General features: G+C 38.9%; 1 protein-coding gene across 9 annotated transcripts in view; it reads left to right on the forward strand.

The window, feature by feature from the left end:
- Positions 1-20,939, forward strand: part of G3BP1 (G3BP stress granule assembly factor 1) — a 33,406-nt gene that overhangs the window by 9,660 nt on the left and 2,807 nt on the right. For 6 of the 9 annotated variants that reach the window (XM_009241206.4, XM_009241204.4, XM_063723878.1 and 3 more), the window contains exons 2-11: positions 5,067-5,179; positions 8,741-8,822; positions 9,308-9,481; positions 12,572-12,662; positions 13,893-13,989; positions 15,634-15,835; positions 17,620-17,721; positions 18,304-18,415; positions 18,633-18,761; positions 19,188-19,297. In XM_009241206.4, the coding sequence (XP_009239481.1) occupies positions 5,085-5,179; positions 8,741-8,822; positions 9,308-9,481; positions 12,572-12,662; positions 13,893-13,989; positions 15,634-15,835; positions 17,620-17,721; positions 18,304-18,415; positions 18,633-18,761; positions 19,188-19,297 (1,194 nt within the window). In that variant the 5' untranslated portion in view covers positions 5,067-5,084. 9 annotated transcript variants of the gene reach the window in all.

Below are 20,939 nucleotides of genomic sequence, written 5' to 3' on the forward strand. Positions count from 1 at the left end.
TGAATAACACCATGGGACCCATACGAAGTATCACTAATGATGCTGAAAGCACTCCCAAGAAACAGAAAAGTTATGACATTACAAGGAAATATTAAATTGCTTGATCTGTACCATAGGTTGAGGTCTGCAGCTGTGGTTACCTGTCATTTCAGAGAGACGATTTGTCTTTTAAACAGACAGCATAAACATATACAGTACTGTAAATGTATTTTGCAAATGATTTTCTTATTTTCTTTAGCTTTATTGTAAGAATACAGTATATAATATAACCTACAAATAGTTAAATGATTGGTTATATTATTGGTAAAGCTTCTGGTCACCAGTGTGCTATTAGTAATTAAAATTTTGAGGAGTCAAGTTATACACAGGTTTTTAGCTCTGGGCTATCCATGCCCCTAATTCTCACCTTGTTGAAGGATCAACTGTAGTTCACCCAAAAGGTAGATACAGTTTTATGTTAAATGCTTGGGATTTTTTTTTTAAACTCCTTTAGGAAATTCTCCATTTTAATCTCTAGGAAAATATCCATCCAGGTGACACAAAAGAGTGGGTTGTAGAAATGGTTTTCTTCATTATAGTTAATTTTGATACTGATAGTAATAATAGCTAACATTTATTTCCTGCTTACTGTCAGGCACTTAATTGTTATAATTCTGATTTTAATTTTACAGATGGAAGAATTGAGGTGAGAGAGATTAAGTTACTAGCTCAAGGTCACAGCAAGTGAATGGTGTTGGGAGAATTTTCCCTAGTGAGAATTGGTTAAATAAATTTTGGGGGTTTCCTTTTGTTGTCTTTGAAATGTTTATTCACTATTAAAAATAACACTCAGTTTCAATTTGTCATATTTTACTCATGTTAAAAGTAGCCTTTGACAACTCTTAAACTTCGTCTTAAATTTGGATGGTTAAGTTAGAACTGGTAAACTCAAGGTCATGTTTACTAATATGATCTTTCTAGATCTTACTGGTATCAGTGTATATAATTCTTAAGAAAATTATTTGTATTTCAACATCCATTGGTGTATGCTGTTATATTAGGAACAGCCAAAGTCCATAGTTGTAGAAATTTTCAAAACCTCTTTAGAAAAGGACTTAGTGTGCTGAGAGTGTTTATAAATGAGGGAGAATCTTGGAAATTTTTAGCATATATTTTCTTTTTTTTCCCCTCTGATATTAGCATGTGTTTTCATTGATAATGCATACATTTAAAAAAAATTATTCCCCCCCAGAGGTAATTCATAGATTTCATAAAATACCTGTCACAGTGGATTAGTAACTGGCACACTGTCTTTTCTGTGACTGATTTTTTTTTTTTTTTTTGGAGATGGAGTCTCGCTCTGTCACCCAGGCTGGAGTGCAGTGGCGTGATCTCAGCTCACTGCAATCTCCGTCTGCTAGGTTCAAGTGATTCTCCTGCCTCAGCCTCCTGAGTAGCTGGGATTACAGGCGCACGCCACCATGCTTGGCTAATTTTTTGTATTTTTATTAGAGGCAGGGTTTTGCCATGTTGGTCAGGCTGGTGTCTAACTCCTGACCTCGTGATCTGCCTGCCTTGGCCTCCCAAAGTGCTGGGGTTACAAGCGTGAGCCACCGCACCCAGCCTTTCTGTGACTAATCTGTTTAAATTTGCTTACTTTAATTATTTTTGGATTTGATAGAATTGAGAGTTGATGAACAAGAGTGAGAATTCTTTCTCAAGAGATATTATGTTCACATTTCTCATAGCTTGTGTTTTATTTTTGGTCCAGAAAAGATGAAGATTTCAGAGAGATGACAATTTTTTAGAATTTATTACACTATATAGATTCAAATTGCCAAAACTTACATTTTCTTTCTTTTTTTTGCTGTGAATGATCAAATAAACAGATTTTTTTTTTTTTGTAAGGCAGAGTCTTGCTCTGTCACCCAGGGTGGAGTGCAGTGGTGTGATCTTGGCTCGCTGCAACCTCTGCCTCCCAGGTTCAAGTGATTCTTGTGCTTCAGCCTCCTGAGTTTGCCACCATGCCTGGCTAATTTTTTGTATTTTTAGGAGAGACAGGATTTCACCACGTTGGCCAGGCTCATCTCAAACTCCTGGCCTCAAGTGATCTGTCCCTGTTGGCCTCCCAAAGTGCTGGGATTACAGGCGGCAGCCCAGATTTTTTTTTTTTAAACTGAGAATAACAAAATTATTCACTAAACTTTCAGTGTGTGGTCTTTGATCAGTGAAGAACTTTTACCTAAACATTCTTTTTTTTTGGTGATGGAGTCACGCTCTGTCGCCCAGGCTGGAGTGCAATAGTGAGATCTCAGCTCACTGCAACCTCCGCCTCCTGGGTTCAAGCAGTTCTCCTGCCTCAGCCTCCCGAATAGCTGGGATTACAGGCGCGTGCCACCACGGCTAGCCAATTTTTGTATATTTAGTAGAAATGGGGCTTCACCATGTTGGCCAGGATGGTCTCGATCTCTTGATTCTGTGATCTGCTTGCCTCGGCCTCCGAAAGTGCTAGAATTACAGGCATGAGCCACCACACCCAGCCAACATTCTTTTATTTATTTATATTTATATTTATACTTTATTTTTTTGAGATGGGGTCTTGCTCTGGCACCCAGGCCGAAGTGCAGTGGCATGATGATAGCTCACTGCAGCCTCAAACTTCTGGGCCCTAGCATTCCTCCTGCCCCAGCCACCTGAGTAGCTGAGACTTTCAGGAATGTGCCACTACACTTAGCTAATTTTTTTTTCTTCATTTTTTCAGAGATATGGTCTTGCTTTGTTGTTGCCCAGACTAATCTCAAACAACATTTTTTAATAATTAAACAGTGTTATGTCTGCTATCTTAATCTAAATGCTGGAAAACCTGCTAAGTCAGTTTTGATAGTTAGATGGTCAGAAATCAGCTCTACTAGTATAAAATTCTAACCTCTTCCCTTTGTATGAGAAGGTTGAATAAAAAAAATTGTGTCTATTATGTGTCAGACATTAAGTTTTGGGGCTAAAACGTTGGGTAAGAAATGGTCTCTGCTCTTAAAAAACTTAATATCTGGGAAAAAGTTTGTATTCTTTATTCAGTGTGTTTTATCTGACCATGACTAATGTAGAATTTGTGAAGCCTTTGATTTTTTTAATTTAGGTCTTAGACTTTTTTTAAATAGCGAAGCAATATACTTTCATTTTTTTACTAAAAGGAAATACATATTTAGTCATGTGGAATTTAAAAAAAGTACTGCTACTGTTTCCCTTGAGCTCTTTGGTGGATATTTATTATCAATAGATAATATATTTATTTACATTAAAGGAGTGACTTTAGGAGCCAGCTGCCACTTAAATGGAACTGTTTATAGTGTAAATGGGAAACTATAAGGGTATTTGAGGCAAATCTAATGTTGAAACTTAACTTCAGTACAAGAGTATTGAAAATTTGGTTTGACTAACAGCTGTTGCATGTTTCTGAAGTTGACAGTCTCAACTCAAAAGTAGAATGTTTGGAAAATTAAATGCTAATTGAGACCCTAATTTGCAAAATGATGTAAACTGTTAAAATGTTAAACTAATGAAGAAATGATCCACCTGCCTCAGCCTCCCAAGATGCTGGGATTACAGGCGTGAGCCACCGTGACCAGCCAACTTTTAAAGTACATTAGTCTAAGACTTAGGATCTAGATTGTTACTGATATCCTCAATACACATACCTGAAGGCAAAATACTCCTAGTATGACTGGGAAGGTTCTTCATATTGATCTTAGTGGCTGTAGTTTTGGGGACAATAACAGGCATTGGTGAAATAAATACTAATTGGGGTAGATATTCAAGAATAATGCAAAGATGGAACTAGATGAGAGTAAATATGTCTTCACAAATTGCTTGTTTAGAAATAGATCAACCAAAAGCAATCTATTTTGTCTACCCCTGTTTTAAAAAAAAAAACACCTAAATTTGTCTTTCTTTTCTGCGGTAATTAAATCTGTATATATTCTCTGTTTGCCTGTATGTTTAAGTTTGGGATAATTTTATCTCTTCCCCCGTGAGCGAAATGCTGGGATGATGTCATTGCAGGTTTTTTATTCAGAAAGTGTTTTTTGGTAATAGCTGACAATAATACAATAATTGGACTTCTTATGGGACAGGTGCCTTTCTTGGCATTCAAAGGTGTTAATTTTACATTATCACAATTTTGATACAGTAGGAATTATTTTGAGTATAAACATCTTGTTTGTTAACTTCCCCATTTTATTTTGAAATTTTTTTATTACATTATAGAATGAAGTAGTAAGCATATTTAGAATTTTTAGCCTTGCAGTTTCTTTTTAAAAGATGCTATACTAAAACTTTATCTGATTTAGATGAGCCAGAAAATGTGATGGTTTGTCCCTGGATGTCAAAGCTATGTTGTTTAAGATTATTGCCTTTGAATCTAATATTGCCTCAAATAAGAATGTGCTTGTAACTTTACAACTGGAACACTCTTAATTGGATTTAGTAACTTAAGAAAATTGCCAGGTGCTGTGGCTCATGCCTGTAATCCCAGCACTTTGGGAGGCTGAGGTGAGCAGATTCATGAGGTCAGGAGTTTGAGACCAGCCTGGCTAACATAGTGAAATCCCGTGCTAAAAAATACAAAAATTAGCCGGGCATGGTGGCGCTTGCCTGTAGTCCCAGCTACTAGGGAGGCTGAGGCAGGAGAATCGCGTGAACCTGGGAAGTGGAGGTTGTGGTGAGCTGACATCGTGCCATTGCACTCCAGCCTGGGCAACAGAGTGAGACTCTGTCTCAAATACAAAACAAGAAAATTATGGTGGGAGGTATGTTGGAAATACATACCTTTGAGGTTCTTATGTCTTGAATATTGGGGATAATGATGAATTCTTCATAATGATTTCCCCCTTTTGTATTCATATGATTGCAATACATTTGTATAAAATCTCAACTGGTCTGTATGGGCTCTGTTTTTATGATGTTTGTTCATGTTTTAAACGACTTGCTGAAATGATCTTGTCTCTGAGTTGGTTTCAGCTAAATGATTCAGTCTTTTCCCCTGTGTTTGATCCTTCAGGTTTGGACATATTTGACTCTTTTCCCCCTAGATTGAATTGACCAAAGCAATGGTGATGGAGAAGCCTAGTCCCCTGCTGGTCGGGCGGGAATTTGTGAGACAGTATTACACCCTGCTGAACCAGGCCCCAGACATGCTGCATAGGTAAGACATTTTTCTCCTGCATCATCTAATGCTGTCTTTTAGTATGTGGTACTTTGAGATTCTCCCACTCATCATCTTATGCTTTGTAGGGTTGTTGCATAATACTTATTTACATATAAATATCCCTCAATTTTTTTTTGAGACAGAGTCTTGCTCTGTTGTCCAGACTGGAGTACAGTGGTGCGATCTCGACTGACTGCAACCTCCACCTCCCCAGTTTAAGTGATTCTTCTCCTGAGTAGCTGGGACCACAGGCGCCCACAACCACGCCTGGCTAGTTTTTGTATTTTTTTTTTTAGTAGAGATGGGGTTTCACCATGTTGGCCAGGCTGGTCTCGAACTCCTAACCTCAGGTGATTGATCCGCCTTAGCCTCCCAAAGTCCTGGGATTACAGGCGTGAGCCACTGCGCCTAGCCCCAAAAAATAATTTTTGAAAGTTAAACTAAGTTATCCAAACTTGTACATTATGGGAAAATAACAATTGAAATGTAAAGGTATAGTCATGCATTATTTACTAAGAATGTATTAAAGATTGCTGGAGCTGAGGTGGATGTAAAAAATAAGAATGTATTGAAGACAATCCATGACTGTTCCTGTAATACCATACTTTTGTGTTGATGCGCTTTAAAAAATTAGTGTCTTTAGTAGAAATGATGCATGCTTATTGAAAATTAAAACACACGTAAACAAATTATGAAAGTAGTAAAACCACAGAAACAATTTTTCTGTATATATAAAAACATGTTTTAATATATACTATCTTAACTTTCTTACTTGATAATCTGGAGTCATCTTTCAGGGTAATACTTGTATCCCATTAATTTTAGTGGCTACACAGTTTTTTGTAGAGATGTAGTGTACTTTAATCTCCTAATGATGGATCTATAGATTGCTTCTATTATTTTCTCTTACAATGTCGCTTTATACAAAACTGTCTATTTACATGGACTTGTTAGAATAATTTCATAGAAGTTTCAAAATGTGTATTTGCTGGACCAGAACTATTTTTTTCCTTACACCTTGACCAGCTTGCATATTGAATACCACATGATTATCAGGTATAAAATAAAATTTATGAATGTTTTCAATACTGGTTTTGACATTGCTCTGACAATGGAATATATCTCGTGTGTGTGTGTGTGCATGTGTGTGTGTGTGAGAGAGAGAGAGAAAGAGTTAAGTCTCAGCTGTCTCCCGGGCTGGAGTGCAGTGGCAAGGTCACAGCTCACTGCAGCCTTGAACTCTTGGGCTCAGACGATCCTCCCACCTCAGCCTCCTGAGCAGCCGGTACTGAGGTGCAATCCACCACGCCCAGCTAATTTTTTGTAGAGACAGTTTCACCATGTTGCCCAGGCTGATCTCAAACTCCTGGGCTCAAGCAATTCGCCTGCTTCAGCCTTCCAAAATACTGGGATTACAGGTGTAATTGGGTTTTTTTTTTAAGGCTTTAAAATTTCCAGAACATTTTTTCTCATTTCCTCCTGATCATTACAAAAATCTTTACTGAAAGGTAAGGCATTGTAAGAAAGTTAACTTCATTTTGCAGATACACTCAGAGGGGTTAAAAATTTGCTGGTACATATGCACAAGACTATTAAGTGATAGAACAAGTCTCTAAGCTGTTTTTACCCTTTCTTTCTTTCTTTTTTTTTTTTGAGACAGTCTTACCCTGTTGCCCAGGCTGGAGTGCAGTGGTGAGATCATAGCTTACTGCAGCCTTGACCTCCAGGGCTCAAGTGATCCTCCTGCCTCAGCTTCCTACATAGCTAGGACTACAGGCATGCACTACCATGCCCAGCTAAGTTTATATGTGTGTGTGTATGTGTGTGTATATATATTATTTATTTATTTATTTATTTATTTTTAGTAGATGGAGTCTCTCTGTGTCACCCAGCCTGGAATGCAGTGGTGAGATCTCAGCTCACTGCAGCCTCTGCCTCCCTGGTTCCAGTGATCCTCCTGCCTCAGCCTTCCGAGTAGCTGGGACTATGGGTGCACACCACCGCCATGCCTGGCTCTTTTTTTTTCTTTCGGAGACAGAGTTTTGCTCTTGTTGACCAGGCTGGAGTGCAGCGGCGCTATCTCGGCTCACCATAACCTCTCCTAGGTTCAAGCGGTTCTCCTGCCTTAGCCTCCCTAGTAGCTGGGATTACAGACATGCACCACCATGCCTGGCTAATTTTGTGTTTTTGGTGGAGACGGTTTCCCTGTGTTGGTCAGGCTGGTCTCGAACTTCCGACTTCAAGTGATCCGCCCACCTTGGCCTCCCAAAGTGTTGGGATTACAGGGGTGAGCCACCATGCCCAGCCTTTTTTTGTATTTTTATATTTGGTTAATTTCTTTCTACCCCATAGAATAAAACTGACATAAAACATGACAAAAAGAAAAAAGCATAGGCCAGGCATGGTGGCTTATGCCTGTAATCCCAGCACTTTGAGAGGCTGAGGTGGGCGGATCACTTGAGGTCAGGAGTTCAAGACCAGCCTGGCCAATATGGCAAAACCTTCTCTCTATACTAAAAATACAAAAAAAGGCAGAGGTTGCAGTGAGCTAAGATTACGCCATGGCACTCCAGCCTGAGCGACAGCACAAGACTCTGTCTTTAAAAAAAAAAAAAAAAGATATTTATCTGGAAGACAAATGTTAAATCTTAATAGTGATTATCCCTGGATTAGAGCATTTTGGTGTGTTGCTTTCCTGATGGAATATTGTTTTACTGAAAATGGATCAAAGGAGGACATAGATGGGTGAAAACTATGAGGAATTGACTTTGACGTTCTTCATTGCATCAGTAGAAATGGTTAAAAAGTACTTCTAAAACCACTTGCATGAGCTAGGTGTTTAAGGGGAACTGCTCACGCTTATTCTCAGATACATTAATAAAAGGACACTTGAAGTCTATGAAGAAGGTAGCTGTTCCAGCCTTACCGCACATTTTCTTCCTGAGTGAAAATAGGAACTTATGTATTGGTGGCCATCTTGACATGAAACTACAAGATCCTTCCCAACAGTATCATCCTACACTGAAACCTGGAACCAAATCTATTCCCATTCAGCAAATGTTGATCAAGTGGCATGTAGGGGATAGAGAGATGATTGCATACAAAGATGAAGAAGAAAACATTTCTGCCAGGGCCAGGCACGGTGACTCACACCTACAATTCCAGCACTTTGGGAGGCCAAGGCAGGTAGGATTGCTTGAGTTTGTGAGTTCGAGACCAGCCTGGGCAACATAGTTGACCTTATCTCTACTTAAATAAAAATAATCAGCCAGGCATGGTGGCATGTGACTGTAGTTCCAGCTACTTTGGGAAGCTGAGGCGCCATTGCACTCCAGCCTGGTCAGCAAGAGCAAAAAAAAAAAAAAAAAAAAAAAAGTGCACATCGAAGATCATAGCCCCAGCACATCGAAGCTGCAATGAGCTATGATCGCATCACTGCACTCCAGCCTGGGTGACAGAATGAGACCCCATCGCAAAAAAGAAAAAAAGTTTGCCAGTATCAGACGTGAAAAATAAGATACTTGAAGATGACAAGTAAATCATCTTCCCATTTTACAGATTTTATGGAAAGAACTCTTCTTATGTCCATGGGGGATTGGATTCAAATGGAAAGCCAGCAGATGCAGTCTACGGACAGAAAGTAAGCATTTCAAGCCTTATTTAGGCTGTTAAGCAGGTAGAAAATAACTCATAAAATTGAAGTGGATCATACTTCATAGATTTGCTGATATCCAGTTTCTCAACTTTTTAGTAAAAGTTGATGTGTTTTATTACTATTTGATTAATATATTTGTTGAAATACTTATGTCAGATTTGTTAATTTTGTATGATATATTCTGAAGCTTTTGTGTGTTGGAAGATAATTGGCTTTAGCATGGGGATCATCTTTTCTAAATTTTGAGAAGTGTGTTAATTCAGGACAGTTATTTAAAAAACTCAAGTGTGGTCGCTGGGAATAGAGTATACAAAGAAACATCAAAATTCAGTCTGCATATCCTGTAATTTAAATATGCACATTCTCTTTACCTGTGTTGTGTTGGAAGTTTTTTTTTTTTAGTTGGAGATTATTTAAATTTTAAGGCATCCGCAGTTTATTATTATTATTATTATTATTTTTTTTTTTAGGAAATCCACAGGAAAGTGATGTCACAAAACTTCACCAACTGCCACACCAAGATTCGCCATGTTGATGCTCATGCCACGCTAAATGATGGTGTGGTAGTCCAGGTGATGGGGCTTCTCTCTAACAACAACCAGGCTTTGAGGAGATTCATGCAAACGTTTGTCCTTGCTCCTGAGGTATGTGTAGTAATGATTATTTTGTAGTGATCCAATACATGAAAAAAGAAACAATGAACTGTTGTGCATATCTTTAAAAACACTTGAAATTTCAGACTTAACAGAAAACTTGGAATAATAGTACAATAACTTCTATATACTCCTTACCTAGAGCAGCTGTCACCACTTGCCCACATGTGTATAATTCTTTCTCTAAATACTTTAGTGGGCATTTCCTAAGAATAGAGAATTCTCTTCCATTCTGTAGTACAGTTATCAAATTCAGGAAATGTTGATGCAATATAATCTATAATCCATATTTAAAATTTGGAAATTATCTCAATAATGTCTTACAATAACTTTTTTTCCTTGTCCAACATGGAATCTATAATTACACATTGCATTTAGCTATCATGTCTCTAGTCTCTTCTAATCTGCACTTGTTCCTTAATCTTTTGTTTTTTTTTTTATTGCATTGACAGTTTTGAAGAGCACACTTTTTTGTAGGATGTTTTATGTGTGTCATTCAGTGCTTCACATTAGAGAGGCACATTGTGTCATTTAGTTGTGATATGAATTTTGATTAGTTAGGTTTTGCCACTGTAAAGTTAAATATCTTTTCTCTCTCTCTCTTTTTTTTGAGACGGAGTCTCGCTCCGTCGTCCAGGCTGGTGTGCAGTGGCTCCATCTCTGCCCACTGCAACCTCCGCCTGCAGGTTTCAGGCTGTTCTCCTGACTCAGCCTCCCGAGTAGCTGGGACTATAGGCGCGTGCCACCACACTTGGCTGATTTTAGTATTTTTAGTAGTGATGGGGTTTCACCATGTTTGTCAGGCTGGTCTCTAACTCCTGACCTCAAGTGATCTGCCTGCCTCAGCCTCCGAAAGTGCTGGGATTACAGGTGTGAGCCACCATGCCCCGCCTTATTTTTTCTCTTTTTGATTTGTAAATAAAGGATGGGAGATTATCTTTTTATCTTTCTTGAACACCTATGGCATAATATGTTCCAGGTTCATCTTGCACTGTTCCTGGCCCAGTCCCTATTCTTGAATCAGCTGTTCCTTCAAGGAGGCCTGGTTTTTTTTAGTTATACTTATGAAAGGATGACAAGTTTATGTTGAATGATTGCATTTGTGTTTTCTTCCGGATTGGTCTAGACTGAACAAGGTTAGGAATCCTGTCTGCTTAAGCATGTATATAGAAATGGCGCAGTAAGAACGTGCCGATTAAATCATTGTTTCCTCTAGCATTAATCTTAAGTTTTCTTTTTAGGATAGCAAACCTGAAATGCCTAAAATCTTTTAACCTTTGAATATGAGATAACTTTTTGTCTGTGCAAAATTACATGAAGCCATTATAGTCATAATTTTTAGAGGAAGGCTTAGATTAAAATGTAAAGATGTGGTAGACTTCTAAATATGCAAAGAATCACATTGGAGTATGATTGTCAATTATAGGTTTAATTAGTTTTTTTCTTTTAAAGGAAGTATCTAACTTCTTAGTATAATACACTATTATATAAACTGTCTCATTTAATACAGAGAGTATCGAGGTATATGTTGATATCTTTCTTTTTTGTTTTTTGAGATAAGAGTCTCCCTGTGTTACCCAGGCCTGGAGTGCAGTGGTAGGATCATGACACTGCAGCCTTGACTGCCTGGGCTGAAATGATAATCCCACCTGAGCCTCCCGAGTAGCTGGGACCGCAAGCGCAGGCCACCATTCCTGGCTGATTTTTGTTTCTGCTTTTGTAGAGACTCACTCTACAAAAAACTCACTATGTTGCCCAGGCTAGTCTCAAACTCCTGGGCTTAAGCAGTTCTCCTACCTCAGCCCTCCAAAGTGTTGGGATTTCAGGAGTGAGCCACTATGCCTAGCTGGTACCTCTCTTTTTACAGAGGAGTAACAGCCTTAGAAACTGAGTAACTCATAAATTATATAATTGGATCTGCACTCAGGTGTGTCTTATACCTACTGCGAGCAACCTTTTTTAGGCTGCACTACCCTTGAGTGTTTATATCAATATTTTTGGAGACAGACTTGGGGAATTTTAAATACCTGCTGAAGTTAGGAATATGATTGCCTTTTTTTTTTTTTGAGACAAGGTCTTGCTCTGTTGCCCAGGCTTGAGTGCAGAGGTGCAGTCTGGGCTCACTGCACCCTCCACCTCTCGGGTTCAAGCAATCCTCCCGCCTCAGCCTCCCTAGCAGCTGGGACTACAGGCGTGGGCCATTATGCCTGTCTCATTTTTGTATTTTTAGTAGATATGGGGTTTCACCATATTGGCTAGGCTGGTCTTGAACTCCTGACCTTAGGTGATCTGCCCGCCTCAGCCTCCCAAAGTGCTGGGATTACAGGCATGAGCCACTGTGCCCATCCGGGATATGATTGCCTTATAATGATTTGAGGTGTGGGCTGTGGCATCTGCACGCTTAGAGCTTTGTCAGTTTTTGGATATTTATCTTGTGATGAGGTAAAGTATTCTGAGCAAACAAAATATATGTGAGTGTAGTCTTTTTACCAGCTATTGTAGAGTGGGCATTTTCAGTCTTGGCACTGTTGACATTTTGGATCAACTAATTCTTTGTTGTGGGAGCCTGTCCTGTGCATTGTAGGAATTTAGCAGCATCCCTAACCTTATAAGTTGTCAGTAGCATTCCATGTAGTGAATACTGAAATGTCAGCAGGGCATGCTGGCTCATACCCGTAATTCAGAACTTTGGGATGCTGAGGCAGGAGGACCACTTGAGCCCAGGAATTAAAGACCAATCCGGGCAATATAACAAGATCTCGTCTCTACCCCAAAAAAAAAGAGAAATTAGCCTCGTATGGTGGTGCGCCCCTGTAGTCCTAGCTACTTAGGAGGCTGAGGCAGGAGGATTGCTTGAGCCTGGGATGTCAAGGCTGCAGTGGGCTGTGATGGCCCACTGCATTCCCACCTGGGTGACAGCAAGACCCTGTCTCAGAACCCCACAACAACAAAAACTGAAATGTCTCCAGACATTGCCAGATGTCTCATGGAGGCAGACTTGTCCCGGTCACCAATGGTGTAGAGTGATTTGACTTTCTAAAAGTCTGTTGAATAAATTAAAACTTTCTGTTGGCATTGCAGGGGTCTGTTGCAAATAAATTCTATGTTCACAATGATATCTTCAGATACCAAGATGAGGTCTTTGGTGGGTTTGTCACTGAGCCTCAGGAGGGTAAGTAGTGAAATACTTTAAATTACTTGTCTAAATTTTTTTTAATGGCATCAGATTGCCTTTAAGAGACTATGGGTTTCTTTACTGTTTTCATTACACTCTGTTCTTCATTAGTAACTAATTATGGTATATGAAGAGTCTGAGGTTTTACCCTACTTGAAGCTGCTAACAGGTTAGCTTATATCATGGATGTTAGTAGAAGACATAAGACTCTTAGGTCAGAAGGAGACAGGCTAACTCACCACGACGGTAGTAGTAGTTTTGCCACATTTACCAATGGGATGTCATGAAGAAGGCTAGGTGATACTTCTACTGCAGTGGGTGGTGTTAAAGGCATGGAACACTGAGTTTACGGAACCCAGATCTATTACAACAGGCAGTAAACATGTCTGCTCTTTGTGCTGGAGGGAGATACTCTTTCAAAGCTGTTTGCTATATAAATGTTCTTGAAAGACAGTCTAGAAGAAAGGGTAGGCATGGAAGATGTGTAGACACAGAGACTTACGGAAAATTTTCTCCAAAATAATAGAATTGAGTGTTGTTTATATGGCTGAGAGTATATTTATTTTGTAATATAGTTTACAGATAAGCAGTCATTTGCCTAGTAAAGTGGTAGAGCCTGCATTAGATAACTGCCTAATGTAATTTGGCTAATGTCATGTAGCCAGTAAGGTGACAGAATCTGCATTAGGCTCCATGCTCTTAAAAACCAAGACACTACAGTAGCCTTAAAGTCTATCCTTAAGGCTGGGCGCGGTGGCTCACGCCTGTAATCCCAGCACTTTGGGAGGCCAAGGCGGGCAGATCATGAGGTCAGGAGATTGAGGCCATCCTGGCTAACACGGTGAAATCCCATCTCTACTAAAAATACAAAAAATTAGCCAGGTGTGGTGGCAGGCGCCTGTAGTCCTAGCTATTCGGGAGACTGAGGCAGGAGAATGGCGTGAACCCGGGAGGTGGGGCTTTCAATGAGCCGAGATCGCACCACTGCACTCTCTAGCCTGGGCGACAGAGCGAGACTCCGTCTCAAAAAACAAAAAAACAAAAATAAGTCTGTTCTTAAAAGCCTTAGTTCTGTCCTTAAAGTCAGTGCCATGATTTTACCAAATTGTCCTACTTTGTTTATTTATATATGTTTTTCTTCACTGTTGTTTTGTGAACATTGCGAAAGTGAATGTATATGTGAATTCAGTAAGTACAAATTACTTTAAATATCTTTTTCTCACTTAGAGTCTGAAGAAGAAGTAGAGGAACCTGAAGAAAGACAGCAAACACCTGAGGTGGTACCTGATGATTCTGGAACTTTCTATGATCAGGCAGTTGTCAGGTAAGAAGATTTTGTTCACATGTCCAGGGCTGCATAAGAGCTTGCATTGTCTAGTCTTTCCCTTTGTTGGAGGGCATTTACATATTCTGAGAATTACCTCAAAATAATAATTTCTCAGAAGAATGGTTTTGTTTCTGGTAATTTTGACTAAACAAAAATATGTAACTTGTTTGTTAATAGTAAATTGTACTATGAAGGCAATCTACTATTGCTTAGTTTAAATAGTATCAGTTTCTTTTTGGTTTAGTTTTTTCTTGGTGTTAGGTGAAAACTTGCATATTGTTTATCAAGAGTTGAATGTATTGAGGTATTAAATGCTTTGAGGGAATATGAAGTGGAAAGAGACCTATTTAATTAGAGATCGGGCATAAATTGATATAAATACCAATATGAGTTAAGTAGCAATAAAGAATTTCATTACCTTAGTAAGTGCATCATTATACCTTTGGGTTTTTTCCCCCTTGTGATTGGAACAGAAATGTGTTTGATAGCAATAGAAATCCATATTTACTTGTTACCATGTGACAGTGAATGTTAATATTCAGTGCCTGAAGGGTGTTTTCAAGTGTTTCTCAAGGTGTGATGAACTAATCAGGTTACTCACTTGGGTTGCTGGTTGAAAATGAAGATTCATGGTCCCACTGCAAACCTACTGAATTAGACTTTCAAGAGGCAAAACATCTGCAGTTTTGTTTGTTTTTGTTCTGTTGAGACAGAGTCTTGCTCTATTACCCAGGCTGGAGTGCAGTGGCGCGATCTTGGCTGACTGCAACCTCCGCTTCCTGGGTTCAAGCAATCCCCCTGCCTCAGCCTCCTGAGTAGCTGGGACTACAGGCGCACGCGCCACCATGCCCGGCTAAGTTTTGTGTTTTTGTAGAGATGAGGTTTCGCCATATTGGCCAGGCTGGTCTGGAACTCCTAACCTCAGGTGATCTGCCCACTTTGGCCTCGCAAAGTGCTGGGATTGCAGGTGTGTGCCCAGCCCCCTCTGCAGTTTTAACAGCATTCCTGGTTGATTTATGTGGAATTTTAAGAATTGTATTCTGAATCATAACTAATATATTTTCTCCCCCAAATTCCTTATGTGCTTGAAAGAGTTTTTGTGTGTTTGTGTTAAAAGCCACATATCATAAAATTTGCCTTTTTTTCATCTTAACCATTTTTAAGTATAAAGTACAGTAGTGTTAACTGTATAGATGTGGTTGTATGACAGATCTCTAGGACTTTTCACCTTACAAATTTTATTGAAGATAACTTTATATACCTTACAAACAGACTATACCCATTGAACGGCAACTTTCTTTTCCCCCCTCCCCCAGCCTATTTTGAGAGTTTTTCTGATGTTGTATGCTAAATGAATTGTAATAGTTGTGGGATTCCAGCCATAAAGTGGTTTGGTTCATTTTGATGTCCTGATTCATTTGCTTATCAGAATTTGCCAAACAAATGGTTTCCAGTTAAGATATTGAGTGGCATTTTTAAAACTACTTTTTAAAAACTCAGATAGATATACAATTCTTAGATTTTTTTTTTGGATAGAAGGAGCTAACTCTGTATTCTGGTTTCTGATTAATAAATGATGGGGGAATTTTTTGTGAAATAAATTGGTGGCAGAATGATATTTCTCAAATTTTCCTGTCAAAGTAATGACATGGAAGAACATTTAGAGGAGCCTGTTGCTGAACCAGAGCCTGATCCTGAACCAGAACCAGAACAAGAACCTGTATCTGAAATCCAAGAGGAAAAGCCTGAGCCAGTATTAGAAGAAACTGTCCCTGAGGATGCTCAGAAGAGTTCTTCTCCAGCACCTGCAGACATAGCTCAGACAGTACAGGAAGACTTGAGGGTATGAAACGTGTCTTCATTTTTATTCTATTTCTAGTTATTTTTTTAAAAAAAATTTCTGTTCTTTTGTATTGCTGTTTGGTTGACTTGTAGGTACATTTTCATACTGGTGGTTCATTTCAGGGAAATTTCTTAGATATTGAGCCATACCTTTGATAAGAGAGAGGTAAGATGTGTATTAGTTTATTTCATCAAAAGAAACCACTCCCTTCCCCTAGGTAACTTGAATGCCTGTTAGACCAGAAATTTTAGGTGCCACTGTAGCACCATATCAGTGATTCTTTATCTATTTAATATTTAATCTTTTACACTATAAATTATTACATACTTGTTACTACAAGTGCATAACATCTTTTTAAGAAAAATAACATGGCAGAATATACTTTTCTTTTTCTATGAAAATTTGTTGAAGATAACTTTATAGTGGAAGTAGAAATGAACTGCTGAAGTAAAACTTCTTTTTTAGTTGGCATCCTTGATTTCAGAAGTTTTCAGTTTGTCCTCCTGAGTCTCGTCAGGGTGATTGTTAACTGAACTAACGTTGAAACCTTTGCATTTGGTGCTCTGGGAAGGAATATAATTTTTAGTGCTGTATTTATAGGCTCAGGGTTATGTCATTTGTTTGTTCAACAATTCAAATTCCTGCTGTGTGTTAGGCATTGTTCAAAGTGTAGGTATTATATTGGCAAAACAGATAGGGTTTCTTGTTCTCTGGCAGCTAATAGGTGAGTAGGAAAGAGCAATGTTGAAATGACTTTAGCTTGCAAGTGGAAAAAATTAGCTGGGCACGGTGGTGCCTATGTGTGGTCGCAGCTGCTTGGGAGGCTGAGGTAGGAGGATGGTTTAGCCTGCGAAGTCAAGGCTGCAGTGAGCTATGATTATGCCACTGCATTCCAGCCTGGGTAATAGAGTAAGACCTTGTCACAAGAACAAAACCATAAGAAGCAAGTGGAAAAGTAGGTTGGCTGGACCAGCTGACCACTTAGTTGGTTATTATAGTAACCCTAGTGAGAGAGAATGATGGCTTGAATTAGAGTTGTGGCAGCAGAAATGGAAAAGAAATAATTAGGTAGAATAACAGGTTCTGGCGATTTTTAAATGTGCGGGAAAGGTGTTTATGATGATTCTACAATTGATGTAATTGAGTCGATGTTTGTACAATGGATTGGATTGAATCACAGTAGGAAGAGCTGAGCTGATTTTGGAGGAGAGGGAATTTTGTTTGATTCACAAATTTGAATGAAAGTAGCTTTCGTTGGGCCAGGCGTTGTGGCTTACGCATTTAATCCCAGCACTTTGGGAGGCTGAGGCCAGGAAGATTGCTTGAGTTTAGGAGTGCAAGACCAGCCTGGTCAATATAGTGAGACTTCATCTCTACTAAAAAGAAAAAATAGCTGGGCATGGTGGCACATGCCTGTAGTTTCAGCTGCTTGGGAAACAGGTGGGAGGATCACTTGAGCACAGGAGATGGAGGCTGCAGTGAGCTGTGTACATGCCACTGCATTCCAGCCTGGGCAACAGAGCAAGATTCTGTCTCAAAAAAAAAAGTGAGTAGTTTCTTGAACCTAAGCCTCTCAGATTTGCTTGGTACTTGATCATCAGTCCCAAGGAATTTCAGTACTAAATTTTGAATAGCTGAAAGAGATGAATCTTAATATATGTATAAACTCCATCCTGCTTATGAGAGTGTGTTACCATTTGTTACGTACAGGAATCAAGAGTTAGTAGCTTTTATATTGTTTTGATACATGGTATAATTATGTAATGTTGGTATTGCTCCCTTAGACATTTTCTTGGGCATCTGTGACCAGTAAGAATCTTCCACCCAGTGGAGCTGTTCCAGTTACTGGGATACCACCTCATGTTGTTAAAGTACCAGCTTCACAGGTAAGGTCCTACTAAAACTTGTACATTAGGGCACATTTACTTCTATTGTGGTAATTTGATTCAACAGAGGTTTAGAGAATGTGAAAACTGGTCAGGTGCAGTTTGGCTCATGCCTGTAATCCCAGCACTTTAGGAGGCTGAAGCCAGCTGATCACTGGAGCCTAGGAGTTTGAAACCAGTCTGGGCAACATAGTGAGACCCTGTCTCTACAAAAAATAAGAAATTAGCTGGGCCTTGTGGCATGCATCTGTAGTCCTAGCTACTTAGGAAGCTGAGGTGGGAGGATTGCTTGAGTCTGGGAGGTTGAGGCTGCAGTGAGTCATGATTGTGCCACTGCACTGCATAATGGGTGACATAGTGAGACTCTGGCTCAAAAAAAAAAACAAAAAACCAACCCAAATCAGTGTAGAAACAGAACTGACATATAGGATGGAAGAGAAGGGTATAAGATGGTTTTTAATGATTTTTCTTGTGAAGGAATTGTCCATTTTCTAGTTTAAAACTTGTTAGCTAAGAAACTTCATTAAGAAAAAGGATAAGCATGCTTTGTTTTAACGCAAAAGTTAACTTAAAATTTTTCAGCCCCGTCCAGAGTCTAAGCCTGAATCTCAGATTCCACCACAGAGACCTCAACGGGATCAAAGAGTGCGAGAACAACGAATAAATATTCCTCCCCAAAGGGGACCCAGACCAAGTAAGAGCTCAGAAGGGCGATTTCTCGTTTGGGGGATTTTGAGGTGAGAGCTTATTTTGGGAGGGCGGTTGATATTTATATACTTTAAAATAAAAATATTGTAGGGTTGATGGAATTACCTGTTTTTAGTGTAGAGGGAAAACTATTGAATGTGAGCAGTCACTGAAAGATGTCTTCTTTCTCTTGTCTTTCATTGATGTTTTTGTCTCCTTTTAAGTCCGTGAGGCTGGTGAGCAAGGTGACATTGAACCCCGAAGAATGGTGAGACACCCTGACAGTCACCAACTCTTCATCGGCAACCTGCCTCATGAAGTGGACAAATCAGAGCTTAAAGATTTCTTTCAAAGTAGGTTATTGAGTTTTGAACACTAAATTCATCTAGTGTCTCTCTAGCACTGTATAGTAGAAATAGAAAATGAGCCACATATGTAATTATAAATTTTCTAGTAGTCATGGTAAAAAAAAAAAAAAAAAAAAGGGTAAAAAGAAACTGGATAATTTTAATAACATTTAACTTAAGGCATTGTCATTTCAACATGTAAGAATATTATGAGAGATATTTTACACTTTTTCATAATAAATCTTTGAAATCCAAATGTGCCTCCCATAATTTTACACTTACGGGAGGCACATCTCAACTCAGACTAGCTGTATTTATAATTCAAGTGCTCAGTAGTCACATGCATCTAGTGGCTACTGTATTGGACTGTGTACATGTAATGTTTAAAGGGAATGGTCTAAGTAGTTATCTGAGAATGTGTTTCACTTGCAGGTTATGGAAACGTGGTGGAGTTGCGCATTAACAGTGGTGGGAAATTACCCAATTTTGGTTTTGTTGTGTTTGATGATTCTGAGCCTGTTCAGAAAGTCCTTAGCAACAGGGTAAGCAGCTTTTTGTCTTGATTTTTTTTTTTTTTTAAAGGGTTTTGGTTCTTTAGAATATATTTATCTTTACAGCTGGGTCTTTATGTAAAGTGCAGTTTATTCCAACATGTTCAGGTAATTTATTCCATTATTTTCAACCGTTATTAAAAGACTTCCCTGGGGGTTTAGGAAAACAAAACTTATGTTTAAGTAACTTAGTTTTTGAAAACATGAATTATGAGAATGAGAAAATGAATAGTTACCAGTGCACTGAGATTTACGTAACTACCTTTCCTTGGTGGTGGCTTTTGGTGTACAGGAGATGAAATACAAACCTACTTTTAACTATTAACTAACATAAGAGCCAGTTTGCCCAGGGCAGTTTTGATATACTGCTGTTTTTAGAGAATAACTATTAAGAGCTTCTCCTTTAAGTTAATAAATTGGATTTGGAAGATGAATTATATAGTCAACCGTCCTTACTAACAGTACTCTTAGCCTGTACGTTCTAATAATAGAAGAATTTGTAGAATGGAAATCTTACTGTGGGAGCCCCAAAGAAAGCTTCCCCTCCCCTAGCAAAAAAACTACTTTTTGTAGTAGTAGAGAAGAACAAGGGTATAAATAATATTAATTTACTAAGCTATACTTTTTTATTGAGATGAAATTTACATAACAAAATTAACCATTTAAAAATGTACAACTTAATTGCATTTAGAACACGTTATTGTGCAACCATTACCTTTAATTCCAAAAGTTTTTTACTAAAAGCCATAAGCTCTTTACTCACTAAGCAGTCATTCCTTGTACCTGTCTCCCCAACCCCTGGCAGCCACTAATCTGCTTTCTGTCCCTGTGAATTAAAATTGTGTACTTTAAACCATATAATAGAAATATTGCAGATCAGTGATATCTCCAGAATGTTAATGGGCATACTGCAAAGTTTTTTATTTTTTTGTTTTTTTTTTGAGACAGTCTCGCTCTGCCACCTAGGCTAGAGTGCAATGATGTGATCTTGGCTCATTGCAACCTCCACATCCCAGGTTCAAGCAGTTCTTCTGCCTCAACTTCCTGAGTAGCTGGGATTACAGGCGCCCACCACCATGCCGAGCTGATTTTTTTGTATTTTTAGTAGACATGGGGCTTCCCCATGTTGGCCAGGCTGGTCTCGAACTCCTGACCTCAGGTGATCCGCCGACCTCGGCCTCCCAAAGTGCTGGAATTATAGGTGCGAGCCAGTGCACCTGGCCATACTGCATAGTTCAATGTTGTTGTTATAACATTTTGTCAACCTGAGTATGCAAATATATATTATCTTTCAAATTATTTGACCATTTATTTTTGTGAAGCATCTCCTGCAAAATACTGTTTGAGAAATGAGAGAACAGTGGTTTATCTCACCAAAGCCACTGAAGAACCCAGAAATGTCCAGTAGGCTTTGTAGATAAATCCGTCATTCAGCATGTATTAGGCCTAGTGGCCACCCTTCATTTCATGGTATTGATAGAAGTCTACTGTGCTCCCTTCACTAATTTTTTGTGTGAGCAGAAATAGCTTATGTAAGACTGATTGCCCTGGTGTATGACATACTGTAGTGTAGCTTACCGGTTCAAAGCTTATTTTTCCCTGGAGGCCTTGGTTTACATTCTCCTTTCATCAC

The sequence above is a fragment of the Pongo abelii genome, chromosome 4 (assembly GCF_028885655.2).
Source record: "Pongo abelii isolate AG06213 chromosome 4, NHGRI_mPonAbe1-v2.0_pri, whole genome shotgun sequence".
NCBI lineage: Eukaryota > Metazoa > Chordata > Mammalia > Primates > Hominidae > Pongo > Pongo abelii.